The 16,346-nt window shown below is 37.8% G+C and overlaps 1 protein-coding gene across 2 annotated transcripts in view; it reads left to right on the forward strand.

Moving 5' to 3' along the window:
* KDM4B (lysine demethylase 4B) overlaps window positions 1-16,346 on the forward strand; it is a 277,035-nt gene that overhangs the window by 154,346 nt on the left and 106,343 nt on the right. For both annotated transcript variants that reach the window (XM_036755284.1, XM_036755292.1), the window contains exons 7-8: window positions 2,687-2,790; window positions 15,155-15,292. In XM_036755284.1, coding sequence (XP_036611179.1) covers window positions 2,687-2,790; window positions 15,155-15,292 — 242 coding nt within the window. The remainder of the gene's footprint in view (window positions 1-2,686; window positions 2,791-15,154; window positions 15,293-16,346) is intronic.

A 16,346-nucleotide genomic window follows, 5' to 3' on the forward strand; every position in this document is an offset into this window, starting at 1 on the left:
TTAAACTGTGCATTAAAAAGAGAAACTGCAGAGAAGGACGACGGACTGTGTGGCAGGCAGTCATAATTCTAATTGAAATGCTTTTAGTACAAAAAAAAAGTTGTTGGATTCAGTAATCCTTTGCCCTTTCTAAAACATCTGCATTATATCCCATCAATCAGGTTGATTCTCAAAGATTGAAAGTATTCTCCTCCCCACACATACACACACCCACTTTTTTTCCTAAATTTGGAAAATTTTTTACCTAATTTGGATTGATTTAAAACCTCCTCCAGTGTACATACACTGCTTTTGAGACCAGTGCTCTGCTCTTGCCTAAGAACCTCTCTTGGTGGTGGTGGTAGGCGTGTACCTAGTGGACATGGGCATTTGTGGGTGAGCTTATTCTAATCCTAAGCCCATGGTAGTACTGTGAGTAGAGACATAATATCCATTCTCTGTGTTAAAAGAGGGTGGCTAAGATTCTCAGTAAAGAAAACCAGGGCACCTAGAAAAGCTTTCACTCCTCCTCACAACTCCACCTCCCTCCCCAATGATCTTAGGGTCTCTCTAAGAACTTTGATATTTTAAGCTGAGAGAGGAAATGGGATGAGGAGATAGGAATCTTCCTGTTCCTTCTCAGAATAGGCTTGTGATCTATAATTGGCAAATTGTTTTGCTGGCAGAAGGCCAAGGATAGAAAGGAATACTGAGAAAGTAGCAAGAACCTTGTGATGAAATTTTGCTCTGCTTTACTTAGGACCTTGGCAATTCCAGGGTAGTGGTTTAGAGAAGAGAAAGGTAGACTAGAGCAGACTAGGTAATTTGTATTCCAATCCCTCTGCCCTCTCCCACCCCGCCCCATCCCATGGAGTATCTTCTTTATCAGGGACCATATAGAGTCAATGTTCTATAGGTACACAATTGTATTAACTTGTCTAGGAAGAAAGAATCTTCTTAGTGGCAACTAGGTGGCACTGTGGAGAGAGCACTGAGCCAAGAGTCAGAAAGTCCTAAATTCAAATGTGGCCGTAGAACTTAGCTGTGGGACCATGTGCAAATCATTTAACTTCTGTTTGCCTCAGTTTCCTCATCTGTAAAATGAGGATAACAACAGCACCTGTCTTGGAAAGTTGTTGTGAAGACCAAATGAGATTTGTAAAGTGTTTAGACCAATATGAATGTTTATTCCCTCCCCTCTCCTTAGTATGTGTCTAAAGTTGCAAGATTTTTTGGGGGGGGGGCGGGGGGAGGCTATTGAACATGAATTTGACTAACTTTAAAAAGCTCTAAAATGGAGGTCTAAGAAAATTCTAGTACTATTGCCCATAACATTATTAAGTACCCTGTTGATTCAGATATTAAAACACAGTTTGTGTGTCATACTCAGTATCCATATAAGCTCAGTTTGGAGGAAAAATAAAATTTAGATTCAGACTGATGTGGTACACTGTAGACACACCCCACCATAATATTGTGAACCCCCTGATTATTGTTTTTCAGTATTTTTGCAGAACCAATTAATAGTGTTAGGCTAATGTACTTTTACACATGTGGAGGGAAGGACCCGTATTTGAATATAATCTTTCTCATGTTATGGTTAAGATGCTATGTTTATTGCTGGTGAGAGAAAAGTAGATACAGAAAAGACCCTTCCATCAATGAGCTTATAATCTAATTTGAAACAGGTAAATAAATAAATAAATATTATAGAAAAGGAAAACATGTTAAATTCAAGTAGATTAAAAGAGAGAAAAGTCTTGTTAAAGATGAAGTCTGTGGTCAGACTTGAGCCTCAGTAATCGGAGACAGAAAGGCACTGTCCCAGGAAAGGGAGATTGTGTCAATAATGGCATGCAGGAGAAGCAACATAATAACATTGCTATTGTGAAAATTTGCAGTTTAAGGGTCACCTCCTATAGCAAGAAACTGGGAGAAACCTGGGTTCAAATCCTACCTCTGACACTTCACAGGGCCAAATTACTTCTTTAAACCTGTTTCCTCGCCTGTAAAATGGGGATATTAATGTTTATTGTACATTGTATTTAATAAGGTTTTTGGGAAGGATCCTCCAAGTTAGGATATGTAAAGTGCTTGGCAAGCCTTTAGTCAGATCAACAAGCACTTATTTAAATTGTCATAGAAATATCATCCATGTATTAGTAGGCACAAGAGTGTGAAGTAATAATGGCAAGAGGAAAGAGACAGAGAATATTATCGTTTGGCTGAAAAACAGTACTTGAGGGAGAAGAAATACGAAGAAGTATACCAGAATGAATGTACACGGCCAATGACTGGCCAGCTGTTTTTGTTTGTTGTCATATTATCTATCATTGTAATTAATCATCTCCCAATCTCCAGGCAGTTGGGAGACTCTTGGAAGAGGGGATTATAGATTAAAGGGAAAACACTGGAATGTCAATACAAGAGCTCTAGAGAAGAGTTGATCTTTTTCCCCCAAAGAACCAGTTCCAGGTAGTTTCTCTCTCTTTCAGAATGTAAATGAGAGTTCTTTTTAAAAAAAATCCCACCTTTCTTTTTTATCATACCTCTCCTAAAGGGAAGACTGAAAATGGATGTGTGATCTTATTTTTCTTATTCAAGAGCTTCTCTTTGTTTATGACTTTTGAATAAAGGTTATCAATTAATCCTTGTTAGGACAGCTGACTAGACTGATGATATCTTCTACTTTTGCTTTCTCCTCCAGGGTTTTTCCCTGGCAGTTCTCAGGGATGTGATGCCTTTCTCCGTCACAAGATGACTCTCATCTCTCCCTCCATCTTGAAGAAATACAGCATCCCTTTTGATCGGGTATGTACATACAAAGTTTAACAAAGAATATGCGGAATGGTATTGGGGTCTGGAAGATGCTTGCACTGAGGTCACCGATTTCATTAAAAGAAACTTTTTTTTTCCTTTCTAATGGAAGGTAGTTTGTTGTTGGTTTTTTTTTTCAGTACTACTACATAAAGTTTGCTTTGATGAGGCCAGTTCAGTGCTTCAAATCAAATCATTTTGCCAAATACACCTAGTTTGTGCCCTGTTTTTGGTTTGTTATAGGCACATGGTATATTCCTGTAGTCTCTTTTTCTCTACTCTCTTAAATGCTTGATTTAACTTTTTCTTATGAGCTCCTTGTGGTCAAGACCTCTTTTTCATTTTGTCTTTGTATCTCCAATACATACCGCACTTTCTTGAACTTCATAAATAAACTTAACAAATGCTTATTGGGTTAAACTGAATTGAAATTGTTAGCTCTTGTCTTTCTCCTGTAGTTATGGTCCCACGGTTTGGACTATTTTTTTTATTAATTTTTTTTTATTTTTAGTTTACAACACACGGTTCTACATAATTTTGAGATCCAGATTTTCTCCCCTCCCTCCCCCCTCCCTCCCCAAGATGGCATGGAATCTCATATAACTACCATGTATAACTTCGCATTGAATTAATTTATACACTAGTCAAGTTGTGGAAAAGAATTATGACCAATGGGGTGAATCATGAGAAAGAAGAGACAGAACCAAAAAAAAAAAACCCAAAAACAAAAGAGAAGAAAAAAGGCGAGCATGAAGTGTGCCTCAATCTGCATTCAAACTTCACAGTTCTTCTCTGGATGAAGATAGCATTCTCCATCGTGAGTCCCCTGGAGTTGTCCTTGCACCTTACGTTGCTGAGAAGAGCGAACTATGTCAGGGTTGGTCCTTGTGTACAATGTTCTCTTGGCTCTGCTCCGCTCACTCAGCATTATATCGTGTAGGTTTTTCCAGATTGTTACGAAGTCCGTATCATCCCCATTTCTTATGGCACAGTAGTATTCCATTACTTTCATATACCACAGCTTGTTCAGCCATTCCCCAATTGATGGGCATCCCTTTGATTTCCATTTCTTGGCTATCACAAAAAGAGCTGCTATAAATATCCTTGTACATATGGGTCCTTTTCCCGCTTGTGTGATTTCTTTGGGATACAACCCTAGAAGTGGTATTGCTGGGTCAAAGGGTATGAACATATCTACAGCCCTTTGGGCATAGTTGTTTGGACTATTTTTGATGTAATTATCTGTCACAGTTTTATTTCATTATACTCCAAGCATAGCACAGTTTTTATTAATCCTTATAGGGACTCGTAAGGCCCACCCCCAAGTGGTGGTGTTTTGCTGTTTGTCTTTCATTTTCTAAGAGGACCAGTGACATCACGGGGGACATATGGACTTTTTCATGAATTGGATTAGAGTTACTCAAAGTCATCATCCCCACTCTCCCTGAGACCTAAGTCCAGTGGCAGGACAAATGACCTGAGATGTAGTGAATGACCTTGACATTTTTAAGTGCTTCATAGTGCCCTGCTCAAGCTGCTTTTGTGACTGTTGGAGCAAATTGTTTTATCCAGTTATTCCACTGGGGAAAGTCTTCACTTGCACAGGGTAGAACTCATTAACAGGTGTGCGGCCTCTCAGTTACTCTCAGTCTGGTTTAGCCCATTTGCCAAGATGGGTTTACTGGGGTGTGGCTATTGTGCATGTTGTAGCTTCTTGGAGCCACAGATGAGAGTTGAGTGAATTAGGTGTACACCAAAGGTGAATTAGCAGCCCTGACACCAGAGGTGCTAGTCCTTCTGAAAACCTCCTCTACCCACAAGTATGTACCCTTAGCCTCTCATCTTTTCCTCTGTCCAGTCCCTTTTGTCTCAGTTGATCCCCAGCAAGAGCAATTTTCTTTAAAGGTTTGAGAGTCAAATTCTTTGGCCAGTCTGCATATTTATTAATTATCTAGATGCTATACTTCAGGTTCTGAATTGGCCTTATCAGAGCAAACACTTCAAGTTCTCCTTAGGCTCCTCTTTATAATTATTTGGCTTGGCACCCAACTATTTTCAGGTATACTTCCTATCTTGTGCTTTTGTTATATTTCCAGTTAAAACCCCCTGTGCTGCAGCTAGATGTGTCCTTTCCTATGTCCAAGGAGTCTGGTGTCCTGGGATTAAGTTTGGCTTCATGAATTTATCTAAGTTAAGGAAGAATTAGTTCTTAGTTCCAGAAAAGTGACTGAAGAACAGATAGATAGATGCTGAGCCTGTGATTTCCTTGGCATACAGCAAAGAGTTTTCTTCAGTTGGGAATTCTCTATCTCTATTCTTCTCTCTTTGCAGGGAGAAACATAAAAGTCATAACTTTTAACCCAATTCTCTTTCATCATTTCTCTGGAATCAGGAAGCAATTCTTGACTACCTTAAAGATAAATTTATAAAGCCAACTTAATCACTTGAGAACTCACCATATATAGTTATTATACTCAAATCTTGGCTTAGTACAAGAGTGCCTGAGCTCAAGGGTCCTCTCTGGATGTCTTACTGAGATCAATACTGCTATTATTGGGAGACAAAGACCAGTGCACAGGTTCTTTTAAGGGAATGAATCACCTGTTTAGAAATAAAATATCTTGGCTTTCATAAAGTGTGAAGACTGTGAACTCATTCAATTTACTGCTTCAAAGGTTGTTTCACTTTTCATAGTGAAAAAACTGATGAATGAAATTTGAAGTGAAATCATCTGGTTTTGAGATGAACTTGCTGTTGCTGCAGTGGGAACTTGTGTGATACTAAACAGTTAAGGATCACTGACTTTGGTTTTTGCTAAGTATCAGTCTCTTTATTGAACTCAGCACCTTTAAACCCCCAAAGCATCTCACTTGAAGATTGAAGTTGGCTGTTCTTCTCAGGGATTGTGATTCATATTTGTCATTGTACACAAGTTGGAGAGCATCCTTTTTTCTCATGCTTTTCACTTTGTTCTTCTTTTTCTCTTTCTTTCTCTTCTTCCGTTTGTGCCTTCCTTCCACAAAGGGAAGCTACACGGTATTGTTGAAAGAGCACTGCCTTTGAAAACCAGGGTTTTTAGTCACTATGCCTTTGAATGATCTTAGAAAAGTCATCTCTCCTCTCTGGGTTTTGGTCTCATCATTTCTAGAAAGAGAAAGTGGGACTTAATGACCTCAAATAGATCCTTTCTGTCACCAGATTCTGGGAGCAAAAGGAGTGTAGGAAATACTGTAAGAGGTTGTCATGTTCTGAGACTCTGAGAAATTCTTTTCTGCTCCTTGTTGGACTTTTCTCTTGTGCAAGAAAGCTTTGCAAGGAAAAGTGGACCTCTGCTATATATCTCTAAATCTAAAGCCTTATTTAGTAACAATATCCAAACAGCAACTCAAAGCTTAGGTTTCAGGCTAGTGTTTCTCAGAATCAGTCTACATCAGAGATGCTTATCTCTCTGAACAGGCCTGATGATACAGCTCACCTGACACAGTTGTAGTCTAGAGGCCAGGCAGTCATAGAAAGTAGCTTCTCTTCAGGATATTTTTGAAGGCTTCTTGGGAAGAACAATTTTTCAGGTACAATTGATAGTTCCACCAGCAAATAGAAAATAGTTTCTGACAATTCACTCAAACAGCCTCCAACATTAGTAGATGAAGAGGGGGTTAGGGTTTTTTTTTTTCTGGGCCAGAATTCAGGAGGCTAATCCCCAGCTATTGCTTGTGTTTATCAGATAGTGGAGCATTCTGATTTATGAAATGCCTACTGGTTCTCTGTCTTAATTTTAATTTTGAGCATCATTTATAAGGAAAATCACTCTTAAATAAGTAGTTTTCCTTGTGTTAACATGTTGGAAAATAGTGTTTCTCCAACAGGGATTTTCACAGATAGAGCAATGGCTTGGGCTATATTGAAAAATAACTCAAAAAGAAGAACTTACCTCCTACTTCACTATGGATGAGACACTTTGTTCTGGAGATTCAGGGCACATTTTCTCTTCCATATATCATTTTCCTTTTTCCCCTAAACCATGTGAACTTTTTTTTTTTGGAACACATAAGTATTTATGAAATGATTTTTCTCCTGCAAATTCTTGTTCACAGTCAAGAGAATGGGAACTTCTTAGGGGAGCCTTAAGTGAGATCCTGAAAAAATGACTTTTCCTTGGTATCTAAATCTTGGAGGTATTTGAGTACCAGGTTGGTTTGCCTGGCATTACCTGAATCCTAGTCTGAAGTAGGTACAGTTGAAATCCAAGCAGCACTTTTACTCAAAAAAGAGAAATGATCCTTTAGCAATATGGTTAGATTTTATCACTGAAATTCCTGGCAGCCTTCAAACAGGTGAATATGCACAGTTTATAAATCTTTCAAATGGTATTTACTTCTTGAGGAAAAAAGATCAATATCAGCTTTTAATAATTAAAAAATGCTTTTTTCTGTAATCTACTATTGCTTTCTTCGTTTATTCCTCAAGAGCTTGTAGAAGTTACTGTGTTTTCTCCATGAACGACATTTTAGTCCAGCATCCTTTCACTAGTTATTACTTTTCTGCATGGCCTATCCATCATCCTGAGCAGTTTCTAATTTATAGTTGGGGTAATGTTGACAGCAGTGACATGCAAGACATACACTGTGGGCTTGAAATGAAGACACTAGGATAGAAATCTTTTGACAGAAACATAATCTTGCCTTAACTTAACAGTCTTCATTTACGACCAGATTTGTGAAAGGGTTGAATGTTATAGGTCTAGTGGGTTGGCCTATTATGCAGTATCCAGTCTGGTTCTGGGCATATCCCTCACACAAGTTGGCTCCCCTCCCCTCATAAGACAAAAAAAGGCTTCTGTTAAAAGGGGAAGATTTTTGCTCTATAATGGTATGCAAATTTACTGTGACAAAGTAAAATGATTTGATTTATACAATTAAGCTTGCAACTTTTACATCTTCAAAAAAGTATGTCCTTTGTCCTTTTGTTTTAGTTCACAATATTTGATAGACATTCTTCAATTCATCATGAAACCACACATCAAATCTGTCCTGTGAATAGTTGAGTTTTTTTTTTCCCCAAGACCAGCCTTGAATATATCCCATCGTTTTCAATGGTATTAAAGTTCCTAGGCAATTGAGGCATATTAATCTTCATCTCTTGAAAGAATTTCACAACTTTTCATGACCTGTGATATGATGCAAGGCTGTAATGCAGTATTCCATCTCTGTTTGGGGATTTATGTAATTCAGGAACAAATCTACTTCAGTAAATCAGTATATTTATCAAAGTTTATCATTCCCTCAGTGAATACAAGACTTCTGGGTTCAGTGGAACTAAAGTCCCCAAACCTTTTTTGGGGGTAGATGTTTTACCATTTGATAAAGATGAAGAAGATTTTACAGTTCCCTTAGGCTTTTTCTGATAAGAGTTTTGTTATAGATTTGAATGCAAAAGTGAGTTTCATCATTAAAAGTTACATTTTTCAAAATCCTGTATTCCAGGCTTTGTATTTTCCCCATGATAAGCAAAAGATTTATTATTATTATTATTTTTACTGGTCTTCTCACTGTTGATTCAGAATTAATAAACATTAAGCTTTTACTCTGTGTCAGGCATTATGCTTAGTGCTGGGAGTACAAAAAAAAGGGCAAAAAATAGTGCTTGTCCTCAATGAAAAAGTTAATCTAGCTTTCTCCCTGGTGTTAAGTACCCCTGGAAATTTTTGCTTGTTTTCTGAGGATTAATTTCATTGTGGGTCTAAAATGCAGACACATTGTATTTCAAACAATTCTTGAAGTGTGCTTTTTTAAAGAACTGCAACTTTTGCATACTTCCTTAGAGTAATGTTGTTGTTGTTCTTATTTTCAGTTGTGTCCAACTGTTTGTGACCCCATTTGGGGTTTTCTTGGCAAAAATACTGGAGTGGTTTGCCATTTCTTTCTCCAGCTCATTCCATAAATGAGGAAACTGAGGCAAACAGGGTTAAGTGACTTCCCCAGAGTCATACAGCTAATAAGAGTCTCAGGTCAGAATTGAACTCAGGAAGATGAATCTTTCTCATTCTAGGCCTGTCACTCTAACCACTGAGCCACCTAGCTGCCCATTGGAGTAATATATCCATTCTTGATTCCTTTTATTTTTTTAATAGTATTTTATTTTTTTCCCTAGTTACATTCAAGACAATTTTTAGCGTTCATTGTTGCAAGATTTTGAGTTCCAAATTATTCTCCCTCGTTCCCTTCCCTCCTCATTTCTGAAAATGGTAGGCAGTTTGATACAGGTTATACATGTACCATCAAATAAAACATTACCGTATTAATCACAGTTGTGAAAGAAGAAACAGCAAAAGGGAAAAAAGACACGAAAAGAATAAAGCAAGTGAAAAAATACGCTTTGATCTGCATTCAGAGTCCATTAGTTCTTTCTCTGGATGTGGATATCATTTTCCATCGTGAATTCTTTGTACTTATTGATCATTGTGTTGCCTGAAAAGAGCTGAGTCATTCATAGTTGATCATCACACAGTGTTGCTGATGCTGTGTACAATGTTTTCTTGGTTCTGCTCATTTCACTTTGCATCACTTCTTACAAGTCTTTCCAGGTTTTTCTGAAAATCTGCCTGCTTATCATTTTGTATAACACAACAGTATTCTATTACATTCATATACCATCACTTGTTCAGCCGTTTCCCAATTGATGAGCATCCCCTCAGTTTCCAGTATTTTGCCACCACAATAAGGGCTGTTATAAATATTTTTGCACATGTGGGTTGTTTTCCCTTTTTTTTTTTTAATGATCTCTTTGGAATACAGACCTAGTAGTGGTATTGCTGGATCAAAGAGTATGCCCAGTTTGGTTACCTTTTGGGCATAATTCCAAATTGTTCTCCAGAATGATTGGATCAGTTCATAACTTCACCAATAGTGTCCCAGTTTTCCCACATCCTCTGCAATATTAATCATTTTCTTTTTTTGTCATATTAGCCAATCTGATAGGTATGAGGTGGTACCACAGAATTGTTTTAATTTGCGTTTCTCTAGAGTACTTCTTTATATGCCTATAGATAGCTTTGATTTCTTCATCTGAAAACTGCCTGTTTGTATCCTTTGACCATTTATTGGGGAATGACTTGTATTCTTATAAATGACTCAGTTCTCAAATATGAGAAATGAGGCCTTTATCAGAGACAATTACTGTAAAGATTTTTTTTCTCAGCTTTCTGCTTTCCTTCTAATCTTGGTTGCATTGGTTTTGGTTGTATATAATCAAAATTCTACAAATTCTACATAATGTTCTCTATCTCTTGTTTGGTCATGAAGCTGTAACTCACTTAACTTTTCCTGCTGTACTTGGGTACATGGATGTTTAGTATTGATATTGCTTCATTGTCTATTGTAGATGTAGTTTTTCCTTCCTTATCTCTTTTAATTAGATCTGTTTTTGCTTTTGTTTTGTCTGAGATCAGGATTGCTATCCCTGCTTTTTTTTCTTTTTAACTTCAGCTAAAGCTAATAGATTCTGCCTCAGCCTCTTACCTTTACTCTGTGTGTGTGTGTCTCTCTTCTTCAGATGTGTTTCTTGTAAACAACATAGTGTGTGTAGGATTCTGGTTTTTGATCCACTCTGTCCACTTTAATTTTATGGGAGAGTTCATCCCATTCACATTTAATGTTATGATTTATGTTATGATGCTATGATACCTGTGTATTTCCCTCCATACTATTTTTCCTCCTCTTTGTTCTCTGTCCTCTCTCTCCTTTCACCCTTTCCCTCTTGACAGTGTTTTGCCTCTGTCTACCACTTCCCCTGATCTGCCCTCTCTTCTGTCAGTCTTTCTCTCTTTCTCCTTCCCACCCCCTTTATTTAATCTCCCCTCCTACTTTCTTGTCAGGTAAGATAGATTTCCATATTCAACCGATTGTATTTATTATTCCCTCTTTTAGCCAGTACTGATTCTCGCCTTTCTCTCCATTGTAATAGGTTTTTTGTACCTCTTCATGTGAAATCATTTACCCCATTCTGTCCCTTCCTTCTGCACCCAGTGTACTCCTCTTTCTCATCCCTGAGTTATTTTTTTGTCGTCCCCTTAAATTCACCTTACACCTGTACCCTCAGTCTATGTGCATCCCTTCTAGCTGTACTATTGGTGGTATAATACCAGTATCATCTTCCTATGTAGAGATGTAAACAGTTCCGCTCCATTGAATCCCTTATATTTTCTTTTCCTTTTTCCCTTTTTAACTTTTTAGGCTTCCCTTGTGTCTTGATATTGCAGATCAGATTTTTTTGTTCAGCTCTGGTCTTCTCATTATAAAAGCTTGAAATCCCTCTATTTCATGGAATGACCATTTTTTTTTTCTCTTGAAGTTCAATTTTTCTGAGTAGGTGATTCTTCGTTGTAGTCGTGGCTTCTTTGCCTTCTGGAATATCATGTTCCATGACCTCCAATCCCTGTTATAGCTGCTAAGTCCAGTGTAATCCTGATTGTGGCTCCCTGATATTTGAGTTGTTTCTTTCTGGACACTTGCCGTATTTTTTTTCTTGACTTGATAGTTCTGAAATTTGGCTATAATGTTCCTTGTAATTTCTATTTTGGGATCTCTTTCCTGAAGTGATCAGTGAATTCTTTCAGTGCCTGCTTTGTCTTCTGGTTCCAGGATATCAGGGCAATTTTTCTTGATAATTTCTTGAAAGATCCTGTCCAGGTCCTCCTTTTGATTATGGTTTTTAGGTAGTCCAATGATTCTGAGATTACCTTTTCTGGTTCTATTTTACAGTCCAGTTGTTTTTCCCATGAGGTATTTTGCATTTTTTTCTGCTTTTTCATTCTATAGAATTTGTTTGATTCTTGATGTCTCCTAGAGTCATTAGATTCTACCTGCACAATTTTAACTTTTAAGAAGTTGTTTTCCTCAGTTTGCTTTTGTACCTCTTTTTCTATTTGGCCAATTATACTTTTTAAGGATTTGTTTTCTTCAGTGGATTTTTGTATCTCCTTTTCCATTTGGCCAACTCTGCTTTTTAAGCAGTTGTTTTCTTTTTCCAAGCTGTTGACTCTATTTTTATAATTCTCTCGTATTACTCTCATTCTTCCTAATTTTTGTTCTACCTTTCTTATGTGATTCTTAAGGTCTTCCATGAGTTCTTTCTGGGCTTGAGACCACTTCCCATTTTTCTTTGGACTTTACATAAGTGTTTTGACATCATTGTCCTCTTCTGAGTTTATATCTTGATCTTCCCTGTCACCGTAATAACTTTCTTTGGTCAGATTATTCTTCTGTTGTTGTTTTTTACTTATCTTTTTTGCCTTTTTCCATTCTTTTCAATTTGAGCTCTGTTCCCAGGGTCAAAGGGGCACTGTCTCAGGCTACTTGTGATTCTTAATAAAACCATAGAATTCAAAACAATAAAATAGACCAGTGAAACTTTCTGGGTTTAAAATGCTTGACTTCCTACACCATTTGCAGCTTCAATATCTTAGTTAGTTATTAAAGGTGCTTTTAAAAACCAATCACTTGTACACATTACCCATTTAAAAAACAATGTAGAATTTAAAATACCCTAATAGGGAGCAATTAAATAGGACAGTTCTCATCTGATTAAAGGAAGAGGAAACCAACCCAATTCAATTTCATCTGGTCAAGATGTCAGCTTAGTAAACACAATGATCATTGTCACAAATTGAACCCCATGTCAAAGCAATTGCTTGTCCCAAGTAATTCACTCACCACTATGCATCAGGAATTTGTGGTGGGCAAAGCCAAATTTCATATTGAAATAAAATTGGCATAATTCCTAGAACCTTCCTTGATAACCCAGGTAAGTTTAAAAATAGTAGTGAAGCAAAATCTAGGTTGGTTTGTTGCCTGTGATCCATTTTGGGGGGAAGAGGGAGAAATTGAGATCTGAGGTAATCAGTTAGCAAGTATTTGGTAAGCTTCCACCATATGACAGGCACTGGGAAGATAAGCCCAAAATTTCAATTCCTGCCCTCAAGGGACTTTAAACTTTTATCAGTATTGCAAGTAAAATTTGGAGAACTCTGTAAAGTATACTCATAGACTTAACCTCTTTATATATTCATCCCCAGTTTTAATTTTTCTGAAAATGACATGATATTGTCACCTGGAGAATTTTCAAAGTGGAACTTAATATTTATTTTCCTCAATTTTGATAGTTCATTATTCAAAAAGAAATATATTCTAATAGCCTTAATGACTAGTTTGTTCTTTCTGTGTAAGTTTGATTTTTGACTCTGTTGTAAGTTTCTTGAAAATTTTTAATATGTGCTTTTTTCTTCTGTTAATTACCTTTATGAAACCAGTTAAAATTGTGCTTCAGTTGCTTTATTGTAAAGGTCATTGATACTGACAAGAATCTAGTTATAGTCCCTTTCTGGAATCCTAAAATTGAAGTTGCAGGGGAGTGTGGATGCTAAGGAGAAAAATCTTATTTCAGGAAGCAGAAGTATGTCAGCAGCAGCCACTTTGTGGCTTTTGGTCTAATTCCTATCTCTGGCAGAAATGCCTTGAACTTCCTTACTCTTACTTGTGTCTCATTTGTAGACACTTCGAGTGCTTAGAGAATGAAGCTGCTTTGATGACAGACTGATCATAATTAATTGGGCATATGTTGAGAATTGGTTCACATAAAGACTTAGAATCACACAAATGAGAGCATATCCCAAATGATGATATCAAATCCTGAAATTTTTTTTTTGACATAAGAAAAACAAGATCTTAGAGGTGGAAAGGAAATCAGAAGACATTTAGTCCAACCTGTAACTGATCAGAAATGCATTTTATACACCCCCTGACACATGTAGCCTCCAATTATTCACCTCTGATTTCTTTTGCTTTACTTGCCTTATCACCCCCTCCCCTGTCTCCATTGCACCTGGCTGTCTGAAAATAATGGGCCAGGGGGAAAATGTTCCCTTCCATCTTGCCTTCACCCCTCCCCAAACCCCAGCCTTCCCAGATCCGATGGCTCCCTGAGAAGCCAGCAGATTGCCTTGAACTTTTGCCTTCCTTTCACTCTTCTTCCCCAGGTGGCCTGATAGAACTGGAATTTATTTAGATGCATCATTAGACTAGTTTAATTTTGTCATGTCTACCTGTTGTCCACCTTGGACCAAGGATGCTGAAACTTTGTCAGGGTTTTCAGTTTTATCTAATGATGGGACAGGTGACGGTTCAGGCTGATCCTTTGAAGATGATTTGGCTGATCTTTCTGAAGGTTCTGAAAGTAGTAACATAGTGTTTTAATAATTTGAGTTGATCATTTGCCCCCATGGGTAATGGATTTTAGTAGGTCTTTTTGACCATACCAAAAATGACTGTTTAAGGAAAAGGAATCAGAATATTTTACAGGAAGGCTTTAGATATATGACTGGGTAGGTCTTTCTGGCCCTTTCATCAATAATCTGAGAATTTATTGAATGAAATGATTCATCTTGGTTTTATAATATTTTGAAATCTTACCCAGAAGGTTAGGTAGCATGGAAGTGGAAAGGATAGTAGACTTGGAGAAGCAGATATATGACAAATGATTCTGGTACTTGACTTGAGAATTAAGCCAAGTCATTTAACCTCTTTAAAGCTTGGTTCCACTTCTACAAAATGAAGAGGTTGGACTAGATGTGCTCTGAGATCTCTCTAACCTCTACATCTGTTGACCTATGATCCTTCATTACAAAGCACCAGGTTGATCCTCAGGGTACCCACTGAGGACACACAGTAAATATTGGGGGGATAGCAAGAGACACTTCAAAATAAGCAGGGATGAGTAACCACAACTTCCAAGCAGGCAGCATGCTGGCACAGTTTGGTACCACTGAACATACTAGGAAGCCAGGATCATTTCCTTAGTATAAATGGTCTGCTTAGCTCATTGGGGAATTTTTTTCCCCCAAAAGAATACATGAGGTCATAGATTATTAGAAATAGAGATTCTTAATGATCTTTAATCACCTCATTGGATAGATGATAAAACTGAACCCAGAGGGAAAAAGTAGCATATCTTAGACTGTATATAGCTAATTACTCTTAGATCCAGAGTCAGAAAGACTGTGATTCCCTGTCCAATTCTCTTTATACCACTCACCTTCCCAAAGTCTATTTAAAAATAGAATATTATGTATAAAATTATATTTTGTCCTTTACCTCAAGTATCATCTGTCTGACCTTTACCTTTGATTTTTCTGGTCTCTGATCTCATCTGTCAAGCTTCACCTGCTATGTTCTTGGTTATTAGGCATAATCCCTGGAATAAGAACTCTACCAGGAATAGAGTTGAAATTGCTTTAGCCAGTGTATGCTTGTTTTGACAAATTTTGAATTAAGAGTTCTCATCCATTGACCTCTTTGGCCCTCAGATCACTCAGGAGGCTGGCGAGTTTATGATCACTTTTCCCTATGGATACCATGCAGGATTCAATCATGGCTTCAACTGTGCTGAGTCAACCAATTTTGCCACGCTGCGGTGGATTGATTATGGCAAGATGGCTACTCAGGTAAGCATCTGCCCTCATGAAAGGGCTTTCATCAAAATTTCTTTTAACTCTAATGTTCAGACAAATGCAGCTGGAAGGGGCCCTGAGCTTGGACAGAAAACATCTGGGCTATAATTCTGACTCTTGTTACTTACTAGCTGTGTGAATTTGGGCCAAGTCATTTCCTTCTGCTAACCATTCCCGTCCCCCACCCCTGCCCCGCCTGACCTAGTTTTTCTTATGTTTGCCATCTTTTCCCAGCCTGAGCAGGGCCTTTGTATACTGCTCAGGTTGCTCCTGCCTCTCTCTGGTAGGGGAGCTATTCAGTGTTTGTTACCATTCCTGAAATGCATGTACATTATTGATATGTCTTGGCCCGGAAATTGGAGGAATTTGATTTTTGACTGTCACTTGGGCTTCTGGTTACATCTGCTTATAGAAGCATGGCAAAGCAGAAAGAGTGGATTTTTCAGAGCAAGCCCAATGGTTCAGATTCTGTACCCATTGTTCCCTTCCTTTGGGCAAATCACTTAACCTCTCTAGGCCCTCACTTTGTTTTTTTGTAAATTGAAGCATTGAACTAGGTGGTCTGAGGCTACTTGTATCTCTAAAACTATGATTCTATGATCACTTGATGAGAATCAACTTTGCAAACATACATCTTTACCGTTTCTTATTGGCAGTTTGGAGGGCATATGAAACTACTTGATGGGAATTCCTTGGAGAGCTGATCTTACTTGGAACATGAGGAGAAGTTCTCATGTTGCTTTGTCTCTTTGACAGGCTTTGCTCTGGGCCTTACATTTCTTCTGTCATTTTCTAGCGCTGGGCAGGAAGAATGTTTATGAATTATGTGTATGTGTGTGCCAGAAAGAGTTAGCTGATAGGCAAGTAATTATAGGGGAATTTCCCTATAGGGAAAAACAAGGGAAAAAAGAAAGAACCCTCTGAGATGCATGGCTACTATTCTGGGTTGATCTCTAGGTTGGGAATTTAGTACATATTAAACTGATAGAAGTATGCTTTCTCTGGTCTCCATATATCATGAATAGGAATCTAGCACACTAGCACTCTG

The sequence above is a fragment of the Trichosurus vulpecula genome, chromosome 1 (genome assembly GCF_011100635.1).
Source record: "Trichosurus vulpecula isolate mTriVul1 chromosome 1, mTriVul1.pri, whole genome shotgun sequence".
Taxonomy (NCBI): Eukaryota; Metazoa; Chordata; class Mammalia; order Diprotodontia; family Phalangeridae; genus Trichosurus; species Trichosurus vulpecula.